This window comes from Cladophialophora yegresii, assembly GCF_000585515.1.
Source record: "Cladophialophora yegresii CBS 114405 chromosome Unknown aczIN-supercont1.2, whole genome shotgun sequence".
Lineage (NCBI taxonomy): Eukaryota > Fungi > Ascomycota > Eurotiomycetes > Chaetothyriales > Herpotrichiellaceae > Cladophialophora > Cladophialophora yegresii.
In genome coordinates, this window is record NW_006913046.1 from 374,046 (window position 1) to 396,037 (window position 21,992).

The following is a 21,992-nucleotide window of genomic DNA, read 5'->3' on the forward strand; positions in this document are numbered from 1 at the left end:
CAAGTGCCGCAGTGGCTTCACACATCAGGAAAAGCGTTTGACGCATCTCTTCATGCTGCAACTCGCTAAAACCGGAGCCCATTACCTGCATCAATTGAGCGGCTGTCTGGTCGAGGATATGCTCGCCTGTACGTTGTAGGGATTCGGGGACCGCTGTAGGCCACGTCCACCCCGGCCGCACGCCTAGTCTAGTAGATACAATAGTGTCGAGGCTGTAGTGATGTTACATGAGTAGGATCCGATTCAGAGATTTCGAGGGACTTACTATGTCAAAACGATGCGCTGAAAAGGCATGCTTAGTGCGTCAATACCGCCCCGCAGCTGTACCAATGTCCGCACGCCTTGAACGCGGTCCGGAATGATATCAAGATGACCCATGGCGTGAAGATTCTGGACTGTTGCGAGCGGTGATTTAGGATGTTTGGTAGAGGTCCAATCATAATTAGGCCCTGAAACGTAGGCCAGCAGGGCTGAAGCATAAATTAGGGTATCAGACGGAGCAGTGTTTAGGTGCCGAAGCTCCTGATCGAGGAGGTCAACGGCTCTTTTCTCGTGGACCTCGTTAATCGCCTGTATACGTCTCCTGTCTTGATTCGTCAAGGAGATCATGGGGCTCATTTGGAATTTGGCAGCCGCCACTATCTGAGCTTCGAGAAGGAACCCAAATTCTCGACCAAGCCTACGCCGATTGGCACGGTGAGTGGGTAAAGCAGTGGCAGGAGCAGCTGGGACGAAGGAGGGAAACGCATAGTCGTATGCTGTAAGGGTGTAATCAGTATCCTGCACAAGAATCTTGCCTAGTGGAAACAAACCGAAGTCGAGAATCGAGTAGATGAAATTGTCCAATCCCTTGACAGGCGCACTGTCGAACGGATCTACTTGACCTTGACCCAAGCTGGACGCCGAGACAGCATGCAGCCTTCTTTTGTTCAGTGATGTATCATAATCTTCACCTCCCTCTTCCTGGACCTTGGGCCATCGCTTTGCTTTCCGACGCGATGGTCGTACGGCAAGGGCATTGGGCGAACCAAGCAATGCCGACAATGTGATTCCGAGATGGCCGTCTGGTTCGTGCTTCACGACACCAGCCTTTTGAGGAGGACGCCTGGATACTCGCGCCGCGTGCGCACGCGCTTCCGCAGCTTGCAGTTCGCGATCACGCTGCGACAGTGCATTCTTGTCACCTGGGACGTTGATGAAGACGATTTTGGCGGCCTCTTTGGCAGGAGACATGTGGCAGAGGAGAGGGTTGGCCGGCAGGTGTTATCATGCTGCTCGGGCGAGGTTGCGAGCCTCCGTCTCCCGAAAGGTGTCCCGGTGCTCACTGAGAGTCAGTCAGCACATACAGACAGAGTCCTTTGCGAATAGCTGCCAGACGTTGGCGAGGCTGTCTCTCTTCGACTTGCGGTCGACACTGATCTAGTTCTGGTAGTACTAGGGGCGCTTGTGTGTATGCTATGGCGTGTCATTATACTGACGGAAGTCTGCGGTCAGCGTGCCACCAGGTCTGACAAACAAGAACGTGAGAGGCTCTTCAGGGCTACGATCTCTGGCCAGGATGTAGTGATTAGTCTTCAAACGGCTGTGACACTGCTAAAATCCCGGCAGAATCATGTACGTGCCAGTGCGTGGTACGCGGTCACAAGTAGCGTTTTGCAGGCGAACCGAAGGCCCTACACAGGCACACAGGACGGGCTCAAGGGGGACGGATGGGTTTAAGGATCGCGCCTGCCGAGTGTGCTAACCCACTTCCGTAACTGAAATAGCGGGCTTGGCATATGCTCGATCGTGTCGGAAAGCTGCCGTCCGCCGGCTTTCACTTCATCCTCACTTCTCCTTACAAGAGACATGTTGAGCGAGGTCAAATTCCGACTCCGCTGCCGGTACAGCAAGATGTATATTCCATTTCGTGTATGACTTGCGCCCAGCTCAGGCAAAGTGTCCACCAACATTCTCCCCGGTAGGTCTTCTTTGGCCCATCATGTCTCGCTCGCCATATGACGGTCCTACTTCCCGTCAGAAACACTCACATCATGGATATCGAACATCTTCCTCGCCTATCACTGCAACAAAGATATCGATGGCTCGATCCAAGTCACACGCCGATAGTCAACCCTCTTTCTTCATCGAAGACCGTAAAGGAGATATGCAGATTCTATCCTATGGAACCCTAAACCGCAATTCGATCCCACGCTATCGAGCGGCTGGTCGCGGTCGCTTACTAGGACTGGACGCCAAGTATCGCATTACGTCTAGAACCGAGACATCACTTCGGGTGGAAGATGCAGAGAGCGATTCCACACGAAAATCACGCAAGGAAACTCTACTTGCTAAGCTTCGCGATGACGATCCCGCCGTGACAATTATCCATCACGAACTTAGCACCCGGTCCGACCTGGAGCAAGACTTTCTCGCGCTCGAGACTGATCGGCGGCCGAAGAGGAGAAGGCTTGAAACAGATCCTTTACGAGTAGCTGCGGGCGCAACGGAAAGTGAAGAGTCCGAGTCGGATGTGGATGAAGCACCTGTCGCGGAGGACCCATTTGAATCCTTCAAACAAAATCCTATCCACCAAAGACACCTGGAACTTTCCAAAGCTACGGAAGAACGACCCGAAGCTGCGTCGACATGGCTTGCTATGATCGAGTTCCAAAAAGATCTTCTCGACAACACCATCGGCAAATCTCCTTCACCAAGAGACCTCAGCGAACGTAAGATAGCACTATATGAGCAGGCTTTGTTGCATGTGAAAGCCCAAGACGACCGGCATACCCTGATTATCGGCCTTATGCGAGAGGGAAGGACAGTTTGGGACATAGACAAGCAAGCCTCAAGGTGGAAGGCGTTTCTTGGCGACGGGGCCTCGTTCGATTTGTGGAAACTCTACGTCGACTTTGTCCAAACGAACTCGATCAAGTTCAGCGTGGAAGACTGTCTCCAGACTCATATCAATTGGCTCAAGACGTTCCGAGTGCCTAGATCGGGGACGACGGATCGCCAAAGAGACTCGAATTGCGTTTTTATATTAATACGTCTGACTCTGCTGTTATGGCAGGCAGGGTTCACTGAGCGAGCGGCGGGGACTTGGCAGGCACTTCTCGAATGGAACTGTTTCCAACCTCGACCTCAACCTCAACATCTACAATCGACTGACTCCATGTCACGTTTCCGGGACTTTTGGGATAGTGAAGTTGCGCGCATTGGCGAGGAGGGGTCCAAGGGCTGGGTCACGGATACAGCTTTTGAGCTAGATCCTATAACCGACAGGGCATTCCATATTGAGAATATGGACGTCCAGCAATGGTTCGCAGCCGAAACGGAGCTTGAAAAGACCTCAAGCTTACCTGCAAGATTCCTCGATGAAGTTGGTGAGGATGATTCGTACCGCATTGTCCTCTTTTCAGAAATCCAGGATTTACTCTTTCGTCCCTCTTCCAAATCTGGTCTCGGGTTACTAGTCGACGGGTTTCTGCTATTTGCCGGCCTGCCCCCAGTCACGTCCCTCGACGACTCTAGAACGTGGAAGGGTGATCCATTCATCTGCAACCAATCCCCTAGCGGTCCCACTACTGCAGAACTGGTTGAGAAAGGAGGTCACGAAATCGGTATATGTGTACAGTACCAAGAAGTATCTTTCACGGTCAAGCAACATACATGTCAAACCCCCCAAAATCTCGGATATCGCTCTGGAAGACTTCTGGACTCGAGTCCTGAGTTCTTGCGTAGGGTTATTGGTCAGCTCGCAGACTTGGCATATGAGGGACAACTGCCCGCAGGAATCATGGAATATGCTGTTGCATTTGACGCAGGCATTGACCTCAAAGTTGCCAAGAAGCAGGCCAAATCGTTTCTCAAGGACAAAGGTGATAGTCTCACGCTCTACGACGCGTATGCCTTCCTGGAGGCCCAACTTGGGAATTTCGAGTCGGCCCAGAAAGTGTGGTCTACCGCGCTTTCGATGAGGACGTCGTTGACCGGGGATGGACACATGCATGCATTCTATATGTGGCGGAACTGGGCCTACCTCCATATGTGCCGAGGACAATTCGCACAGGCGAGGACGTTGCTCAGCATGATGACCACCCAAGGCTTCGAATTGGCACGATTCAAAGCGGAGAGCTTGAATATTCAAGCATCTTCTCCAGCGGTGCAGCTCAAGGTTGAGCAACATATCAAGCGACAAATCGACATTGCTGGCTTAAAAGGCGAACACGTATCATTACGTGCCATGGTCGATCTGCTGGCATATCACCGATACCTCGGTAACGGCTTGCGGCTTGAAGTGGCTCTGGATACCTACCAAGCTTGCCTCAAGCCGTACACTGGTGTCTCGAAATCGCAATCTGCTCTGATCGAAGGAATACATGAACAACAAGCACGATTCATCCATGCACACGCCGTCATTTTCAGACGTGAGTTTAGACCGCGCGTGGTTAGTGCCATCTTAGCACCGTCTGCCCGAACTTTTCCAGACAATCTCGCTCTCCTAATACTCAATTCTCACTTTTCGCAGAAAGCTGGAGCCATGGACCGTTTGCGCCAAGTCGACTCGGTGGCAAGGTCGCAGCAAGACGCCAACACGACAGGAAGCGTAGTGCCGTGCATGTTTGATGTGCTAGTAGAACTGAACAGACCTGCATACTCGGGAAGCACAGATCACAGCATTCGCTCGGCATTCAAACGTGCTACACGAGTCGGCTCACCGGGACACGGTAGTGTAGAGATGTGGAAGGCATTTGTTCTATGGGAGACGTCTCTCATTTTGCGGCATGATGGGTCGAACCGCAGCAGTACCGGCAGCCACGGACTCGTCTCGAAAGAGGATCTGGCGACACTGGCGAGTCAAGCGCGAGAGGCTCTGTACGCATCGCTGCGAGCGTGTCCGTGGTCGAAGGAATTATGCATGCTGGCATTCGCTCATCCCACACTGAGAAATGCTCTTGGCGATGGGGCGTTGAAACAGGTGTATCAAACCATGGTTGATCGAGGCATGCGGCTTCGTGTAGACATTTCTTGTGTTTTGCAGTAGGCTTCATGACGCAGCGGTGACAAGGCTGGAATGACGAGGCTGAGTGACGAGGCTGAATGGACCCACCCTTCCTTGCATGAAATTAACCCCGCAATGTCCGATCTCCAACTTTTTTTCCCGCGTCGATTAATTAAAACAGCGAATTTTTCGAGACGAGGTCCGCCTGACTCTGTCGACAACCTGTAGCTGCTGTCGTCTACCGCAGCGCTAATGGAATCACCGCAGCCATTGCCTGATCCCTCATTACACCGGCGGCCATGACATCGACGTTTGCTGCGCAGTTGCGCACCATTGCAGCAAACTCGACCAACGAACTCGACCTCCGAGCCCGACGAGATGCCCACGCCGAGTCCCTGATCTTCGAGCGGAATGTCGCCATCAAACAAGACTGGGAGACAATCTTCCAACTATGTCTTGAGGGGTTCCGAGAGACGTGTCTGCTGGACTCGAGGTTGCGCGAGTTCGAACAAAATCTGTACAGTCCTTTGGCGAAGGACCAAGATCGAGAACAACTGAGCAAGCCGCAAAATGAAGCACTAGATGTGGTCCTTGAGCGGTGTCTAGCACTCTTGGGGTCGAAAGTATTGCTGCGTCCGGGCATCAAAGCAGTGGAATGGCTTGTAAGAAGATTTCGAGTGCATGTATACAACACAAACGCCTTGCTCGCAACGTTCCTACCATACCACGAGACGAATGTCTTTAGGAACCTCCTAAGCATAGTTCCGGCCAACAGGATTACTAGCGAATGGAAGTTCTTGGGCCCTTATCACAAAGACACAGTCAGCGTTCCCCGACACACCATAGTCTACAGCGCCACCCACAACGATGCTTTTTCCTCGTATTTCAACAACCATACTCTCCGTGTCTGCCAGGAAGGCGCGGCTTATCCTCAGCTTCTGCGCTTCTGGAGCAGCGTTGTCCTCGAAGCAATTGCAGCGAGACTGGACCAACTCAAGAGTGGGAGAAAAGAGGTACAAAAACAACGGACGGAAGACGTGCTGCTAAAGATCTTGCCATTGCTGAACGAAGGACTTGAACTGAGAGGCTGTCCAGAAATGACGGTTGCTTGCTTCACGATTGCCCTTGTACTGGCTGGTAACGCAGACCTTGGGGACCATGTGATTGATGCTTTGATGAAAGCAATTGCACCGTTTGTCACAAACGGAGAGGCCGACTCAAAGTCTGCCCTAGCATGTCTGGCGGTCTTGGTGACGAAGAAGCTTGACAGCAGAGTGCCGAAGGACGTCATTGAAATTCTCATGCGAGCCAAAGACCTCAGGACGTCCTTGTTGAATCTACACAAAGAGGTCTCCGTGGCCTCGTTGTGTGCGGCGCTGCTCACATCAGCACTCTCCGGAGTAAAGCAGAAGAATCTGGATGTCAGGTTCCATTTTGTCAAAACAATATTCGATACCGCTGGAGAACTTTTCGCGCCACCCATAAAAAGCCAGCTGGTTGCTATTCTACTTCAGAAGCTGCCGCTTACCGACGCCTCACTTCCAGTAGAATCACCTCTTCAGTTTCAACTCACTCGAGTTCTCAAAGCCTTGAACGACTCTCCAGATTTCTCGTCGGCTTTCTCCCAGGCCTCGACACTAGCAGGCCTCTCTCAATCGCTGGTCGAGAACTTGTTAGAAAGCACCATCGAATCTCCGCAGCCAACCGGTCTGATTGAATCGGCTCCCACCGAGTTGGACGATGCTGGAACCGAGTCAGCATCTGCCGAGGACACAGTAAAGGCAATGATGGCGTCTTTCCCTGCCGAGACCACGGAACTGTCATGTCTTGCACACGGACCGTCACCACTTTTTGACCAGCTTGCCCGAGCCTTCAGCCATTGTTGCCGAAATGAAAGGTTCTTGACCCAGTTCGAAGAGCTTCCCTTATGGAGACAAAAGTCGAAAGCAACTTCCGTTTTATACATTAGTTTTCTGCTGAGGATATCCTTGGGGCCATACTCCACTACGGAGCGATGTGTTGCCATCCAAGGTCTCTCAAAGTCATGCGACCAAGGATTCGCGCATGACACTCAGTCACTCATCCCTTACATTACCGTCCTCCTTTCTGACTCTGCTCAGCCTGTCAGAAGGGCTGCTGCCGCCTGTGTCCTAGTCATCCAGAGATCAATTTACCGGCACTTGAAGCAAGACGAGGAGCAACATCAGACTGGGACCACAACTTATGACGCTCTTACCATGACCAACGTCAAGCGGATATCTCCAGCGCAAGCGGACAAGCTTCTGAACCAGCTGTATTTGCCTCACCTGGAGGAGTACATCCTAGATCCATCCGAGATGCACAAAGTATTGAAGACTGCTCTGGATGGTCATGCTCGTGCCACACCATCAAAGACATCTGATATCGAGCTCAAGAAGACTTCGAAGCAAGCCTTGTTCGACCTTCTGACTGGTTGCGCACTGGCCTGTCCTCTTCTAAGGATTAAAATGGGCATCACGCAGCTCCTCATTGGTGTCGATAAGGTTGGTACTGCAACCACCAGTAAGACTCTTTCGCCTATTCTGGACAAATGGGCCTCGCTGTCACCAGCTGATGCGGAGGCTGCCGCGTCAGCGGAAAGTCTGGCTATGGCTCAAGTTGATGCCCTTGCGATCCAACTAATTGCACCACAGGACAAGGGAGCTGTCGAGCACATTCTGGACATGCTCACCGAGGGAAAGTTTCAGCCACGTCCCTCTTTAGCGACGATCTTCTTCGACCATGTGGGCGCCATTTGGAATATCCTGCGCCACAAGTCTCAAAATGCTGTAGTCGTACGTCTTTTCGAGATGTGCTTCTCGGATAATGCAGTATATGCAGCTGGTAGCCGCCTTGTTTTGCATACCGTTGCTCTTACCACCGAAAACTTGGCTGCTATCCTCGATCAATCTTTATCCGGTCTTGCTCAAATGCCGACAGATGTCCACCCAAAGAAGCGACGGCGGCTGAGTCATGGCCGTGAGAGCGTCCCCAAGGAGCTGATGGGGGAGTGGAATGTCAGTGGTACAAGAATGACCTTGGCACTTGAGCTTGTAGAGGACTCGAAGCCAGAAAACCATCCTCAACTGCTAGGCGGCTTGTTCGAAGTCTTGATAGGCCTGAATCGCCTGAGGGACAAGACCACGTCCGAGTCGCCGTATTTGCTCTGCTTGTGCCTCAACAACATACTGGCCATCATTGACAAGGCCCGGCAATCTCGCAAGCCAAATATCGACATGACAACCATCCGTGCCGACTTGGTGACCGAATGCGTGCGATCCTCAGAGAACGTCCAAGTGCAGAGCACCGCCCTCCTCCTCTCCGCTTCTCTAGCAGCGCTTGCTCCAGATCGAATACTGCACACAATCATGCCAATCTTCACTTTCAGGGGCAGAAGCATTTTGTCGAAAGACGACGAACGGTCCATCTACGTCACCAATCGTGCCATTGACGAGATCATCCCTCCTCTAGTGGCGAGCCTGAAAAAGCACGATGCTAAGAACCTCATCCATTCCACCTCAAATCTGCTATCGAGCTTTGTCACGGCGTATGAACATGTTCCTCAGCACAGGAGAGTATCGTTCTACCAGCGGCTATTGACCAAGCTCGGTGCTGATGATTTCTCATTCGCGGTCATCGCACTGCTTACTTCCAGGAGAAATACCGAGGACATGTGGACATTCCTCTCAAACCTAACAGCGGAGTTTCCGGCTTCCACTCAACTTCTGACCTTCCGGAAGATATTGGACCTGACTCTCGATACCTTCAGCGAGAAGCCGCACAACGCTGAACCCCTTCTAGATATCACCCGGACAACACCAATTGACAAGAGAGAAGCAGCAGCGTCGAACCTGCTCCAAGTGGCCGTGCAACTGCTCGCACCGAAGGCACTCAAGACGCAAATTGCGCGACTCACAAAGCCTGATCGAGCTGAAGAGACTCCCTTCTGGACCGAGTTCAGACTTTGTGTCTCGCGTCTCCTCAACATGCTTAAGTCTCAGAAGACGGGGCACAGGAGTCTTGCACCGTCGACGAAGAAATGTCTCAGCGCTGTGCTAGATTTACCTTCTCTTGCAGACTTACTTGATATTATGCCAACTCTTCTGGATGAGCTGGAGCAAAGCGAACACGCGGATCTGAAGCCCCTGGCGCTCCGAGTCCTAGCTTCGCAACTGCTTCAACCTGGCCCTGCTTTCAAGGACAAAAAGAGCCAGTCCAGCGCGATTTCACTCCTCCCTACGCTCGGTACCATCATTAAGACCACGGACGACGAGAACCTCAGACATGCAGCAATCGAATGTCTTGACCACATTCTTGAACTGTATGGCCGAAAGAGCCCGGATGCGGTTGTCTCAGCATCGTCTGCACTCACAGATGACGACGGTCAAGGCCTCGAATCGAGAGATGAGAGAACACAAATCATGTCATTGCTCTGTTTAACGACTGCGACGGAAGTACTCAAACAAGGATGTGTGCCGATCGTTTTGGGAACGATGCCAAAAGTTTTCCGACTGTTGTGGTCAAGTCTGCAGGATTTGAAGGGAGTGAAAGGCCCCAAGGATGGAAAGGTGGAACTCCACAATGCCTGCTACATGCTCCTTTCTTCCTTCGTCACGCATGTGCCCTTCATAACATCCGACGAAAACCTGGTGGAAATCTTTGAGGCATCCTGCAAATCTTGCATCGCGATGTCTCAGACTATGGCGACATGTATGGCGGAAACGAAGAGCACTCTGGAGCCACCGAGCTCTTGGCAAGAGTCTCGTCTTGACCTATTGAATCTTGTTGCTGACAAGGTCGAGCTGAGTTCACTCGTTGCCGGTCTGCGTCAGGCCTGGAAAACAAAGGTAGTCAACGCAGATGCTATTGGGGAGTGGTTGGACATGTTGTCAAGAGCCATCAAGCGGAATTCCAAGTCTACAGTAGGCAGGGCTGCGGAAGAGCTGTCCGACTTTATCCTACAGGTCCTGGATCTTCGACGAGTCAACAGGGTCAAGGCCTTGGTGAAAGCGGATGATGCTACGAGCCACCTTCTTCGATCCGATGAGTTACGAAACATTGAACACAATCTGTTCAAACTGAGCGAAGCGCTCATCTACAAGCTCAATGACTCTACCTTCAGACCCATCTTCGAAAGCTGGGTTGAGTGGGCTCGGAGCGAAGTCCCCCAGGATAGACCCGAGAGTGAAGACGCCGACCAAATGGCAGATCGCAAGAGTGGCGCAAGGATAGCGAGGCTAGGCAGTCTGTTCTCGCTGGCCTCGCATTTCTTTGAAAGTCTCAAGAGCATTGTTACAAGCTACGCCAGTTACATTCTGCCCGAGTGTAACGAGGTTCTGAGAGCCTCGATCGGCAAGCACGACACGCAGAAAGCAGAAGCTCTACGTCTTCGCCCCCAGGTCGATCATCAAGATCAAGAGGTCTACACCGAGACTCTGAGCCTATTGTCAACAGTCGCGAATCACGACGCCGACGGGTTCTTCACCTCACCTTCGCACTTCCAACCCCTTGCCACGCTCCTCGTCGGCCAGTACGAGCTTCTTTCAAGCCGCAATAACACCTCCCGAGATTTCACGACAAGTCCCCTAAAGGAACCTATTCTCAACGCACTTGTTAGCCTCGCCACGGCAGTCCAAGATGTCCCGGCCCATCACCACACCCTGAACCACCTCCTCTGCCAGCTTCGGCACCACGAGCACGCCGCTGTGCGACTCGCCTCGATCAAAACGCACATCGCGCTGACAGAGGCCGAGGAGGTTGGCGAAGAGTGGCTTCAGAACGTGGTCTTGGGGCAGTCATCATCTGCCATGGACGGTGGAGTCGCGGTCGGAGGAAGTGGAGAGACGATGGTGTATGTGAACGAAATGCTAGAAGACGATGATGAGGACGTCGAAAACAGTGTAAGAGACTGGGTCAGGATGGTGAGGGAGAGTCTCGGAGAGGATATCTTCGAGGTGTAACCAGAGCGCGTCTTCTGATGATTAGAAGTGATGTGGCGTGCAAGCCACCTTGAAGTCGGTAGTTCTGTAGCTGAGCAATGACATTCGATCCTGTGGATGGACTGGAATGGACCGGACCGCCTTGTACGGAGTATTCAACGGCGTGTCATGTATGTCCTCACGCTGCTGTTGCCTCGCGGAGGTCTAGTGGAGTCTCAAGAACACTCGGAATGTAGATACCCTCCAGAAATCTAACTAAAAGGCTCCAAGAGCTACTAAGACTCCCTGCTCGGCCGACTGTACCCGGACAGCCGTAGCGTCGCGGCTTGCGGCTATCTCGTTCCAGAGCAAGGATATGATCTTACGGGTCCCCGTCTCAGTATTACGTCGGGTTCAGAACACAGATCTTACGTCTACATCACCAAAAGGAGGCAACGCAATATCTGCCGCCATGGAACAATCCAGACCTGAAAGGGGCCTGCGAGGGAGAGTCGCCATCGTTACCGGGGCAGGATCATTAGGAGCCGGCATCGGAAACGGGCGAGCCGCAGCAATCTTGCTGGCCGAGGATGGCTGTTCAGTTGTCTGTGTCGACTTGAATCTGGATCTCGCTCAGAAGACTGTGCACATGATCCGAGATGAAGTCCAGGGTTCGGCCATTGCGTTCGCAGCAGATGTCACCAAAGAAGAGGAATGTCGAAACGTTGTGCGCGCATGCATTGAGCAATACGGCCGACTGGATATCCTCGTCAATAACGTGGGGATCAATGGACCCATAGGCACGACGACGGAAGTTGACATTGCGGCGTTCTACAAGGGGCTGGAAGTCAACGTGGGATCGATGATCCTCATGGCCAAATATGCCATCCCCCAGATGTGCAAAAATCCCGGACAGTGGGCTGGAAGTATCGTGAATCTTGGAAGCACGGCGTCCTTGAAGGGTGGTCACCCGGCGATCTTCTATCCTACATCCAAAGGAGCCATCCCCAACCTCACTCGTGCAATGGTACGTTTTCTCACAGGTCCATTCTGGGATTGCGCCCGATCTCACGCCGGGGGAAAATCGCGCAGGCTACACATCACGGGAAAGATCGCATCAGAGTGAACTGTGTCTGTCCAGGTAGGTCATCCCCAGAGCGAGAGAGATGTCTCGATCTGTTTCGGTTCCCGTGGACCTGAACTGACCACCGTCCCTGCAGGAATGGTGTTCACGCCCATGGTAGAGTGAGGTTGCGCCACCAAGCTCTGCGTGCATGTGCTAATTTCATTCATCAGCATCAAAGGTGGCATGTCAATGGCGGAAAGACAAGCCCGGGCCTCACGAAGCATTTTGAAAACCGAGGGTTCTGGTTGGGATATTGGCGCAGCCGTGCGGTTCCTGTCGTCGGACTGTGCCCGCTGGATCACGGGTGAGTGTCGTTGAGATTTGTGGCGTTGTGCACCTGCTGACCACGGGCCAAGGGGCAATACTCCCGGTTGATGCTGGAGCCACAGCGGCTCTGGGTCTCGGTATTCCCAGCCTTCATGACGGGCTACGCGGGACAGTGGGTGCTAAATTATGAAGGTGGTAGAAGAACGACGTTGTCACTCTCGGTTGTCAGAGCGGCCAATCATAGGATCATCTTGATGCAATAGCCTCCCCTTCGAGTTTGTTATCCTCATCAATGGAATGGAGCATCAGATTCCAAGCTGACCAAGTCTTCCCCTCCCTCCTCCCCACAACCCCCTCTTTCTCTCATCCCGTGTTGCTCGGCTCTCGGCTTGTACGGCAACGGCAACGGCAACGGCAACGGCGACGGCAACGGCAACGGCAACGGCAACATGGGCATCTGGCTACGCAGCCCGGGGTAAGGCGGAAGGCTCTTTGCAGTTCTCGCCAGTCCCAACTGCTAACCACCGAAATCTCTCTTTCATTCTTTTTCCATCCCCGATTACCGCAAAGCCGACGCTGCAGGCTGCACCGTGCCTGGTAGACAGCCGCGAAGATACCTGATGCCTCCACTCACGGTGGATCTCCGGATCTTGCAGCATTTGAGATGGAGCATGAGGGTGTCGGTGATGTTTCAGGGCCAAGGCCATCAAAGCGTGCTCGCCTGGTGTGCACAGCCTGTCATGCCAGAAAGGTACTGATCGTGGTCGTTCCAAGATCGTCGCCGTACTGAAGAGTCTAGATCAAATGCGATCTCCAGAGCCCTGAATCTCAGGCTGCAGGCCGATGTTCAAAGTGCGTCCATGATGGTACTGTGTGTCGGTGAGCTGTGGCATTTGTCTTGCTACTCAGGGCATTTTCTCACAGCAACTCTAGGCTGAGACCGTCAAGGAGGGGAGGTGCAGCGCGACGAGCCCAGGCAGCGTATCCGTCTCTACCTCAGGTAACGTCGACATCTACGAGCAGGGCTGTTCCGCTGAGCCATGAAATGTCTGGCTCGAGGCCGAACCAGGGCCTGGAATCTCATCACAACGTGTTGAACAACGACGGCGACGGTCGATACAATGTGGACTTGAAGACCGCAAATTTGAACTCGTCGCTGATGGCGATGCCTGCTGCCATCAACGACGTCAACGCCTCCGAGCCATCACCAGCCGGTATCCGAGAATCACTTCCCGAGGAATCTGGGACGCATTCGCCTGACTCGGGCGCCCGTGATGCTTCTCCCGAAATTTCGCTGAGTCGAGGCTACATGGGAGAGTCTGGGTTCATGCAAATATTTCGCCAAGGTCAAACCACCACCTATCTACCCACGAGCTCGATCATCCCCGGCCTTCGGACAGAGACGCTTTCCATGTCACCGCTCCTCCTGCAGGCCTTTGAAGAAACTCATCACGAATATTGCTACCCGTTTTGTCCTATTCTCGACAAGCTGAATCACGCCGGCGACGACCCATTCGCGGGAAGTGTGCTGCTCCAGCAAGCCCTTGCCGTCCTGGGCAGCAGGGTGAACCCGCCCGTCATCCAGCACGACCACCCTTCGCTCTACTACCGTCGTGCCAAGACATTGTTCTACATGAGTCATGAACCGAACCCTCTGATTCGCATCATCGCCATCATTTTCTTGCAGTGGTGGAGCGCAGGCCCGCCCAACGTGGTCAGTCTGGACAGTCAGTACTTCTGGACGGGCGTCGCCATTCGGTTGGCGCACGAGATTGGCCTTTACCGTGAACCCACGAGGAATCACTCGTTAAAGCTCGGCGAAACGTTTGGACTGCGACGGCGGATTTTCTGGGCTTTGTTCGTAAGTGTGGTTGGTCGTGGCTGATGCGAGTGTCTCCTTCTCACGACGTTGACAGGCTCGCGAACGAGTGTTCTCCCTCTGTCAAGGTCGCCCGTGCCTCGTCCATCTAGAGGACTGCGATATCCAACAGCCGACCCTGACTGATTTCCCCGCTGACCAGGCTGCTCAAGGGGAAATATTCATCCATTACGTACGCTTGTCCGAGATCATCGGCCGGTTGAGCAGGCGACTGAGTCTCGCAAGTGACCGATCTGCGCCAGCGCTCGACATCATATTTGAGCTGCAGAATTGGGTGCAATCTTTGCCCCAGCATCTGCTTCTGCCCTTCGGGGCCGCCAGAACTGCGACCCGGGATTTCCGCAGAGACGTGCACCAGTTGCATTTGCCCTACTTGACCGCCATCATGCTACTCTACATGAATTCCTCGTCTCACGCTTTACCCAAAGCCTCCGCGACGGCGTTGCTTGCTGCCTCGTGCGTCGCCAGGATCTTTCAAGATTTTCTAGCGCGCGGCTCCATCAATTTTGTGTCTGGCATTGGGGGCTGGTACGTGACGGTGGCGATCCTGGCGCTACTTCATGGCAGTCAGATACCGGCCTTACGCGACTGCGCGAACGAGCAGATTGATGTTCTGATGATCGCGCTGCGTGAGATTGCAAAGTCATGGTATTCTGCGGAGATGTTTCTCCGTGCGCTAGAGAAGCATGTCAAGGGACAGAGCGAGGAGGCCAGGGGCAATCCCAGTGCCGACACCCTGCAGGGAGATCCTGGGACCACATCATCGGCCTGGAGCGATCTCGCATCCAGCGACGGAGTGGACCTTCTCGGCTTCTTCCCAGGGCACACTGCGCAGACGAGCAAGCTATTCGGCGTCTTTTATGCCGACGAGGCAGCAGATGTGCTGATGAATCTGGCGTGGCCTGCTGATTTCAATATTTCTGTCATGGATCTTTTTGATCAAACGTTTGAGGGCATGAACGGGACCTTTGGCTTTCCGGCTGCTTGTTAGCCGTTCATACAGGGGCACCACCGAAATAATTGACATGGATACCGAAGGCTCTGAACCCTTCCTGGCCTCTGAACTTGCCGTTAGTTCAAGTTTGATTAGCAATGATTCAACCGGTCTAAATGAGTCTTCGCCCTTATCTGTGCCGCAAGAACCGACTTCTCCAGACTCCACACCATTCCCCCGCGGTTAGGGAGTGTCATTGCACCGTCCTGTGCTCCGTCGCGAATCCACGCTCTGGAATAAGGTTGTCGGCGGAACTGCCTGGATTGCCGTTTGCCGCCTCGACCACTTTAACGCCTTATCATTGCCGAGGGGGGCGCACAAACTCTATTACCGACGCCACATGGCGTCTCTACCATTCAGTTTGGCTCCGCTTCCTAGCAGGTCTCTTGACACTCTTCCCCATGGGGAGCAGGAGGACATAACGAGCCCTCGCCCCTCTCTCCCCCAGCTGTAAACATTCTTCTCGGGATAAGGTGATCTTCGACCAGACATCTCCTGACGAAAAATCACTCGACCTTGCACCGCGCGAAGTATGACCATGACAAGTGGAGATCCGACCAAAGTCGAATACTTCCACAGCGAGAAGGGAGACGACATGGAGATGGGAAAGGCAGGGGGGTCCGTGGTCCAGGAGAACAAGGTCGACGCCATCGTGGATAGCGACGCGCAGATTGATCCTGTCCTCGAGAAGAAGGTCATGTATGTTTGTCGTGCCGCTGGAGTGCTTTCCACCTGCTGACCATCACGCAAGGCGAAAAGTTGACTGGCGTCTTTTGCCCGTCGTCACCGCCATCTATGCTTTCTCGTTGATTGACCGAACAAACTATGGTGGTGCCCGGATCGCGGGTATGGACGAGGCCCTTCATCTTGATGTCGGCAACCGCGCCTCCGTCGCCTGTAAGCAAGCCATTGCCCCCCGCGAAAGGTCTCCCGTCCCAAAAGCTCATGACATTTTTTTCCAGTGATGATTCTCTTTGTCGGATACATCCTGTTCGAGCTGCCTTCGAATATCCTTTTGAAGAAGTTTGGCCCTCGAATCTGGCTGTCGACTCTGGGCCTGTGTTTTGGAATCCTGACCATCGCCTCCGGGCTGGTCAAGACGTGGGGAGCTCTTGCTGCTGTCAGAGCATTCTTGGGCGTCTTCGAGGCGGTGAGTTCCTCTTCCCCTGATCTTGCACCGGGGACTAAGTCTTTCCAGGGTCTGCTACCGGGTTGCTTCTACCTGATGACCTCTTGGTACCGCAAGTATGAAATTCAACGAAGGTCAGCGAAAAGGCCCCCTACCACTCCGGAGGCATAGTAAGTTTCTCGCTGACCGCCAATCCAGGCTGTCGTACTTCATCCAAAGCACGTTCGTCATCACATCGTTTTCCAACGCCCTGGCGTACGGCTTGACTCAAATTGCCGACGAGCCCGAGGTGGACGGGTGGAAATGGATCTTCATCGTGGAAGGGGCCATCACGATCGGGATTGCCCTTGTCCTCTTCTTCGTCGTGGTCGACCTGCCGTCGTCGAGTGGCAATAAATTCCTCTCCCCAGCAGAGAAGGAACTCATCAAGCAAAGAATCATGACCGAGCGTGGGGAGTTCGAAGGCGAGAAGATTACGTGGAAGGTCATCGTCTACACGTTCTCTCAGTGGCATGTCATAAGCATGTGAGTATCCGGATTCTTTTTCCCTGATCATACGCAGATTTTGTGGGCTGACGGACTGGTCAAACAATCAGTTCTTTCCTCTACCTGGCCGCCGCCGCCGGGTCCTACACCTGGATCATCTTCAACCCCATCATCCTTCGAAACAGCATGGGCTATAGTCTGGTCTCGGCGTACATGTTGACCGTCCCGCCCGCCGTGTTCTCCACGATCACGACATTGATCGTCTCGAGGTACGCTGACAAATGGCACATCCGCGGGCCGGTCTGCTGGTTTGGCACCGTCATCGGACTGGCGGGCGTCGCCATGGTTGGATTCGCCGAGTCCCCCGTGGCCCGGTATGCCGGGATCTGGGTCGGCGAGATCGGCACCAACGCGTACATCGTCACCTGCGTGGCCTGGGGTCACAACAACATCCGCACCGATGGGCCCCGGGCCGTGCTTTCCTCCATCCACGTCGGATCTGCCGCCGTGGGTGCGATATATTCCTCGCTCGTGTTCCGACAACAGGTACGTACATTGATTCCTCCCCTTTTTTCTCCAGTTGGATCGAAGACCCCGTGGAAATGGTATCTGACGTAATCCTCCCTCTCATTTCATAGGATGCGCCGGACTACATACCTGGTCTGGCGGCGATCATTGCCATTCTCACGGCGGGGTTCGTTGTGAGCGTTCTGACGTCGTTCTTCCTCTGGCGTGCAAACAAGAAGGCCGACGCAGGGAAGAAGATCATCGAAGGCGCCGTGGGATTCCGTTATACCTGGTAATCACAAGGAATATGGAGTCCGCTGCAGGCGGATGGAAGGGAAGAGGGGAGAAGGCTGTGTGAGTTGTGGTGAAGGGGGAACAGGGGAGGAGATCCGTGGACTGACTGTGTCTCTTGCTCGATACTATGAGTCTGAGGCATGCCCGATGCACACAACCTGCTTGCTTGGGAAGAATGTGGAAATAGGGGATCGATTATATGTATGATTCGGCGGCATAATTATCTGATCGTGGTTTTATATTCATCTCTCCCTCTCGTACTAGGATATGGATATGCAGCAAGCTAGCATGACACCGTCTAGCTGGACCGAGTTGTCCCCAGTCTCCTTATTCTCCTCGCAGAGAAGTAATGGCCCTGAGTCGATGTACCTTTGCCATCCGCGCCAGCTGGCACTGGCCGCCGAGGGAATCGTACGAATGCGGTAGACCGGGATAGACATGTAATTCGACGGGGACCCCGGCTCGCACGTGCTTCGACGCGTACTCGATCCCTTCCTGCACGAACATGTCGAGACTCCCGACTTCCAGGTATAATGCAGGCATGCCCTCGGCCGAGACGAGTCGGGACGGGGACGCGGTGTCCGGGATGCCATCGCCCTCCTCGTGGCCGTCGAGTACCTCGTGGCCGAGATACGACGACCACCCCGTCGCATTGTCCACGTGGTTCCACGACAGCAGCGGTGCCAGCCTCGGATCATGTCGCCCGACGTTGCGACAGTCGATCATCGGCGCCGTGAAGATCTGTTTCGCGATGGACAGCCCTCCTCCACGACGGCGTGCCAATATCGCCGTGGCCGCCCCGAGTCCCGCGCCCGCACTGCTCCCCATGATCGCGATCCGGGTCCGGTCGACGTGCAGGTCGTGCGCGCGAGCGTGCAGCCACGCCAGAGCGGCGTACACGTCGTGCAGGGCGGCGGGGTACCGGTGCTCCGGGGCCAGGCGGTACTCGACGGCGAGGAATGGGGTCCGTGTCATTGACACGAGCGATGCGACGAGGACGTCGTAGTCGTTAATCGTGCTGCAGATTAACCCGCCGCCGTGGATGTAAATCACGGCTGGCGACGACGACGATGATAAAGTGGCCGTGTGCGATCCGTTAACTGCCGTACTACGAGGACAGTACCACCTTAACAGGACGCGGTGGCCGTCCTCGCTGGAAGTGTAGTGGTCGGAGACGTCAACGCCGCTCGTGTCGACGGTAGGACGCGGTCTTCGCGACGATAAGTTCTTAAGCCGTTTCCGGCGCTGATCGACGTCGCCGGGCGGGAGCGGGGGTCCGCCAACGAACTCTTCGAGCCCGTTGGCTTTCAGGCATGCCTCGAAGTCGGCGTCCAGCGCGAACGGTGTGGCCATCGCCGTGAGCGGAAGGGCCTTTGAACGTCCACGTCTCTTCTCGGTCCAGAGAAGGGTCCGACTCGAACGTCTCACATCCTCAATCTCGCTTCATACGCATTGGCACCATCAGCCCGTCATTACTGGAAATGACAAACACACCCCTGGTGATCCCCTCGTCTTCGGCAGCCGGCAATCGGCAAGCTGCCCGTCAGTGGGACAGGACGGCGTTGGCATGCCTCGCGCTTCGGCAACCGGCTATCGTCGGTCTGGATGCCCAGCCCCGGCGGAGGATGTCCACTTCCTACCACCAGCAGCTGAGGCGCAAAGCCGAAGTGGGTGACTGTCTGGAGATCCCACCGAAGATGTCGTACCCGTCAGCCATGCCTCTTAACCATTCCATCGACGGTGTTCCTCGAGAAGCAGAGTCCCGGCGCAGACCGAGCAATAAGCATCGTTGGCAGGTGTTGACTGAGCTAGACCCGTAGTCTCAATGTCTCCTTCCGCCGTCATTCCTGAGGGCATTGCTGTCCTGGAGTCGGACGTGGGCAAGCACCTGTCCTCAGAGTACAAGTTGAATGGTCAGAAGGTGACCGAGATCGAAGTCACGAATCATGACGATTCGATAGCGGGTCCAGACTGCCATCCCTCGACTACGCCGCCCCAAATCCCACGGCTGGACATCTCGATACAATATCAGGTCAAGGAGCGGCCATTGGGATGGATCCGTCCGATCCGAATCATCTGTTTGGGTGCTGGTGCCAGCGGTGTCAATTTGGCGTATCAGGTTCAACAGCGATTGAAGAAGACCGAACTCGTGGTCTATGAGAAGAACCCCGCGATCGGAGGGACGTGGTATGAGAATCGGTATCCGGGTTGCAAGTGTGACATCCGTAAGTTGAAGGGAAGGAAAAGCGGCCCGTTTCACGAGCTGGAGCTGACCAGGCGCCACCAGCTTCTCACAACTACCAATTCTCATGGGAGCCCAACCCGGACTGGACGGAGATGTTCTCGACTTCGTCCGAGATTCGGGCGTATCTACAGAAATGCGTGGACAAGCACAACCTGGGGCAATATTTCAAACTGAGCCACAACGTCGTGGGCAGCAGATGGGAGGAGGCCACCGGCAAATGGCACATCAGTGTCCGCAACCACCTTACGAACGAGACCTTTGAAGACACGTGCGACTTTTTCGTCAACGCCGGCGGGATTCTCAACAATTGGAAGTGGCCAGACGTCCCCGGATTACACGACTTCAGAGGCCGGCTGGTTCACAGTGCGAACTGGCCGATGGACTGGGACTATGAAGGCTTGAAAGTTGCAGTGCTGGGGAACGGGTCGTCGGGCATTCAAATCGTGCCCACCATGCAGCCCCGTGTCAAGGAACTGGTCCATCTGGTCCGTTCGGCGACGTGGGTCACGCCCTCGGCACCCGCACGGTATGCGGCCTTGTTAGGACGGCCCATGCCCGATATCTTCTCGGATGAGCAAAAGGAGAGTTTCCGAAACGACCCAGAAGTCTACCTCCGGTTTCGAATCGAGATTGAGCGGGAGACGAACAAGCGATTCCCTCTCCTGCTGCAGAACAGCCAGAAACAACGAGATTCTACGCAAGCCAACTACCAGGCCATGCTCGACCGACTGGGACCCGAGGCCGCGGCGCGGTACGCGAAGGAGATCATCCCCGACTTTCCTGTCGGCTGTCGCCGGATCACTCCAGGCTTGGGGTATCTGGAATCATTTTCCCAGCCCAATGTGAGGGTGATTACGAACGCAAAAATTCAACGGGTCGACGAGAAAGGCATTCGACTGGAGAGCGGCGAGCATATCGAGGTGGACGCCATTGTGTGCGCCACTGGATTCGACGTCTCGTTTACCCCTCGATTCCCGATCACTGGCCGCGACGGTATCAGCTTGAAGGACGTCTGGTCGAAACCCAACATCCCTTTCGCTTACTTGTCGACATGTATTCCCAAGTTCCCCAATTACTTCGGTAGGTTCACGTGCACCATCGATCCCGTTACAATTCACTTCCGTGCCTTGCACTAACTCGCCGACGGCAGTTCTTCTCGGACCTAATGCTCCTATCGCCCACGGATCCGTCCTCGCGGTGACGGAGCACTGCTCCAAGTATCTGCTTCAAATGATCACCAAGGCCCAGACGGAAGGCATTCGGGCCATCGACGTCAAACAGTCGGCCTGCAACGACTTCATGACCCACGTCCATCACTTCATGCCTCGCACGACCTGGGCCGCCCAATGTCGCTCTTGGTTCAAAGGTGGCCAAGTGAGCGGGCCCGTGACCGCGATCCACCCGGGGAGTCGGGTGCATTGGTTCCACATGATGGAGAGACCCAAGTTTGAAGATTTCGACTACGACTACGAAGAGGACAATCGCTTTGCCTATTTGGGCAATGGGTTCTCGCGCCGGGAGATGGGCATTTACGACCCGGGGACGGTCGAAGGGTGGAATCCCGAGGAAGGGGATCTGGATGATCTGGACGATACTTGGTTTGTGACGGACACGAATTGGAAGTACCTCTACTATTGAGCGAGGCCGGCTTTTCTTGGGATTTTACATCAGGACGAGGTGTGGAGAAATCTGTGACGGCCATAGAGGAATCGGACGAGCGGCAATGGGACGTGCTGTCACACAAAAACTCATGACAGGAGATAGAGGGACCGGTACGAGAGACCTCACACAAGCTAATTAGACTCTGGCTCGTCTGGGGGCATTGAAACTGGTGAGACAAATGCCGTAGGGTCTTGGAGTGGATTGACGACAGTCGGCATTCGGTAATGCACAGCACAATAGCCTCGTCCCACCGCCTCGCACCCCCGTAGACCCGGTTATTTCCCCGTAATTCCCCCGCACCCACCCCCCCTTAACTCCCCCTGCTCGCTCGCCCCATTGCCGAACCCGCCGCCCGTCTTGCTCTTCTTCGCTAATCTCAACGGCTGTCCCTGCCGGTGGCCTCCCAATTGGGGCCCGTTACACTTCTTAACTCCGTACACTAGATTCTGGAGAGACCACTACTAGTAGGTGTTTATTTTA

The 21,992-nt window shown here is 54.4% G+C and overlaps 8 protein-coding genes across 8 annotated transcripts; 6 read left to right on the forward strand and 2 right to left on the reverse strand.

Moving 5' to 3' along the window:
• Positions 1-264: 264 nt before the first annotated feature.
• A1O7_02049 (uncharacterized protein) lies at positions 265-1,233 on the reverse strand (the record flags this gene model as incomplete). Its single annotated transcript, XM_007756084.1, has 2 exons — positions 265-758; positions 813-1,233. The coding sequence occupies 2 exons, from the start codon at positions 1,231-1,233 to the stop codon at positions 265-267; spliced, it is 915 nt and encodes a 304-aa protein (XP_007754274.1).
• A 748-nt stretch (positions 1,234-1,981) lies between these two features.
• Positions 1,982-5,029, forward strand: A1O7_02050 (uncharacterized protein; the record flags this gene model as incomplete). Its single annotated transcript, XM_007756085.1, has 1 exon — positions 1,982-5,029. The coding sequence occupies one exon, from the start codon at positions 1,982-1,984 to the stop codon at positions 5,027-5,029; it is 3,048 nt and encodes a 1,015-aa protein (XP_007754275.1).
• A 257-nt stretch (positions 5,030-5,286) lies between these two features.
• A1O7_02051 (uncharacterized protein) lies at positions 5,287-10,965 on the forward strand (the record flags this gene model as incomplete). Its single annotated transcript, XM_007756086.1, has 2 exons — positions 5,287-9,695; positions 9,735-10,965. 2 exons carry the CDS (start codon positions 5,287-5,289, stop codon positions 10,963-10,965), a joined length of 5,640 nt encoding a protein of 1,879 aa, XP_007754276.1.
• A 430-nt stretch (positions 10,966-11,395) lies between these two features.
• On the forward strand, positions 11,396-12,506 carry A1O7_02052 (uncharacterized protein; the record flags this gene model as incomplete). Its single annotated transcript, XM_007756087.1, has 5 exons — positions 11,396-11,950; positions 12,016-12,064; positions 12,144-12,168; positions 12,220-12,353; positions 12,406-12,506. 5 exons carry the CDS (start codon positions 11,396-11,398, stop codon positions 12,504-12,506), a joined length of 864 nt encoding a protein of 287 aa, XP_007754277.1.
• Positions 12,507-13,361: 855 nt separating this feature from the next.
• Positions 13,362-15,186, forward strand: A1O7_02053 (uncharacterized protein; the record flags this gene model as incomplete). Its single annotated transcript, XM_007756088.1, has 2 exons — positions 13,362-14,177; positions 14,233-15,186. The coding sequence occupies 2 exons, from the start codon at positions 13,362-13,364 to the stop codon at positions 15,184-15,186; spliced, it is 1,770 nt and encodes a 589-aa protein (XP_007754278.1).
• A 541-nt stretch (positions 15,187-15,727) lies between these two features.
• On the forward strand, positions 15,728-17,607 carry A1O7_02054 (uncharacterized protein; the record flags this gene model as incomplete). The annotated part of the gene is made up of 7 exons (XM_007756089.1): positions 15,728-15,888; positions 15,941-16,086; positions 16,152-16,339; positions 16,388-16,452; positions 16,517-16,843; positions 16,915-17,350; positions 17,443-17,607. The coding sequence occupies 7 exons, from the start codon at positions 15,728-15,730 to the stop codon at positions 17,605-17,607; spliced, it is 1,488 nt and encodes a 495-aa protein (XP_007754279.1).
• A 325-nt stretch (positions 17,608-17,932) lies between these two features.
• A1O7_02055 (uncharacterized protein) lies at positions 17,933-18,958 on the reverse strand (the record flags this gene model as incomplete). The annotated part of the gene is made up of 1 exon (XM_007756090.1): positions 17,933-18,958. One exon carries the CDS (start codon positions 18,956-18,958, stop codon positions 17,933-17,935), a length of 1,026 nt encoding a protein of 341 aa, XP_007754280.1.
• Positions 18,959-19,430: 472 nt separating this feature from the next.
• A1O7_02056 (uncharacterized protein) lies at positions 19,431-21,488 on the forward strand (the record flags this gene model as incomplete). The annotated part of the gene is made up of 3 exons (XM_007756091.1): positions 19,431-19,830; positions 19,893-20,930; positions 21,001-21,488. The coding sequence occupies 3 exons, from the start codon at positions 19,431-19,433 to the stop codon at positions 21,486-21,488; spliced, it is 1,926 nt and encodes a 641-aa protein (XP_007754281.1).
• Between the last annotated feature and the right edge of the window lie 504 nt (positions 21,489-21,992).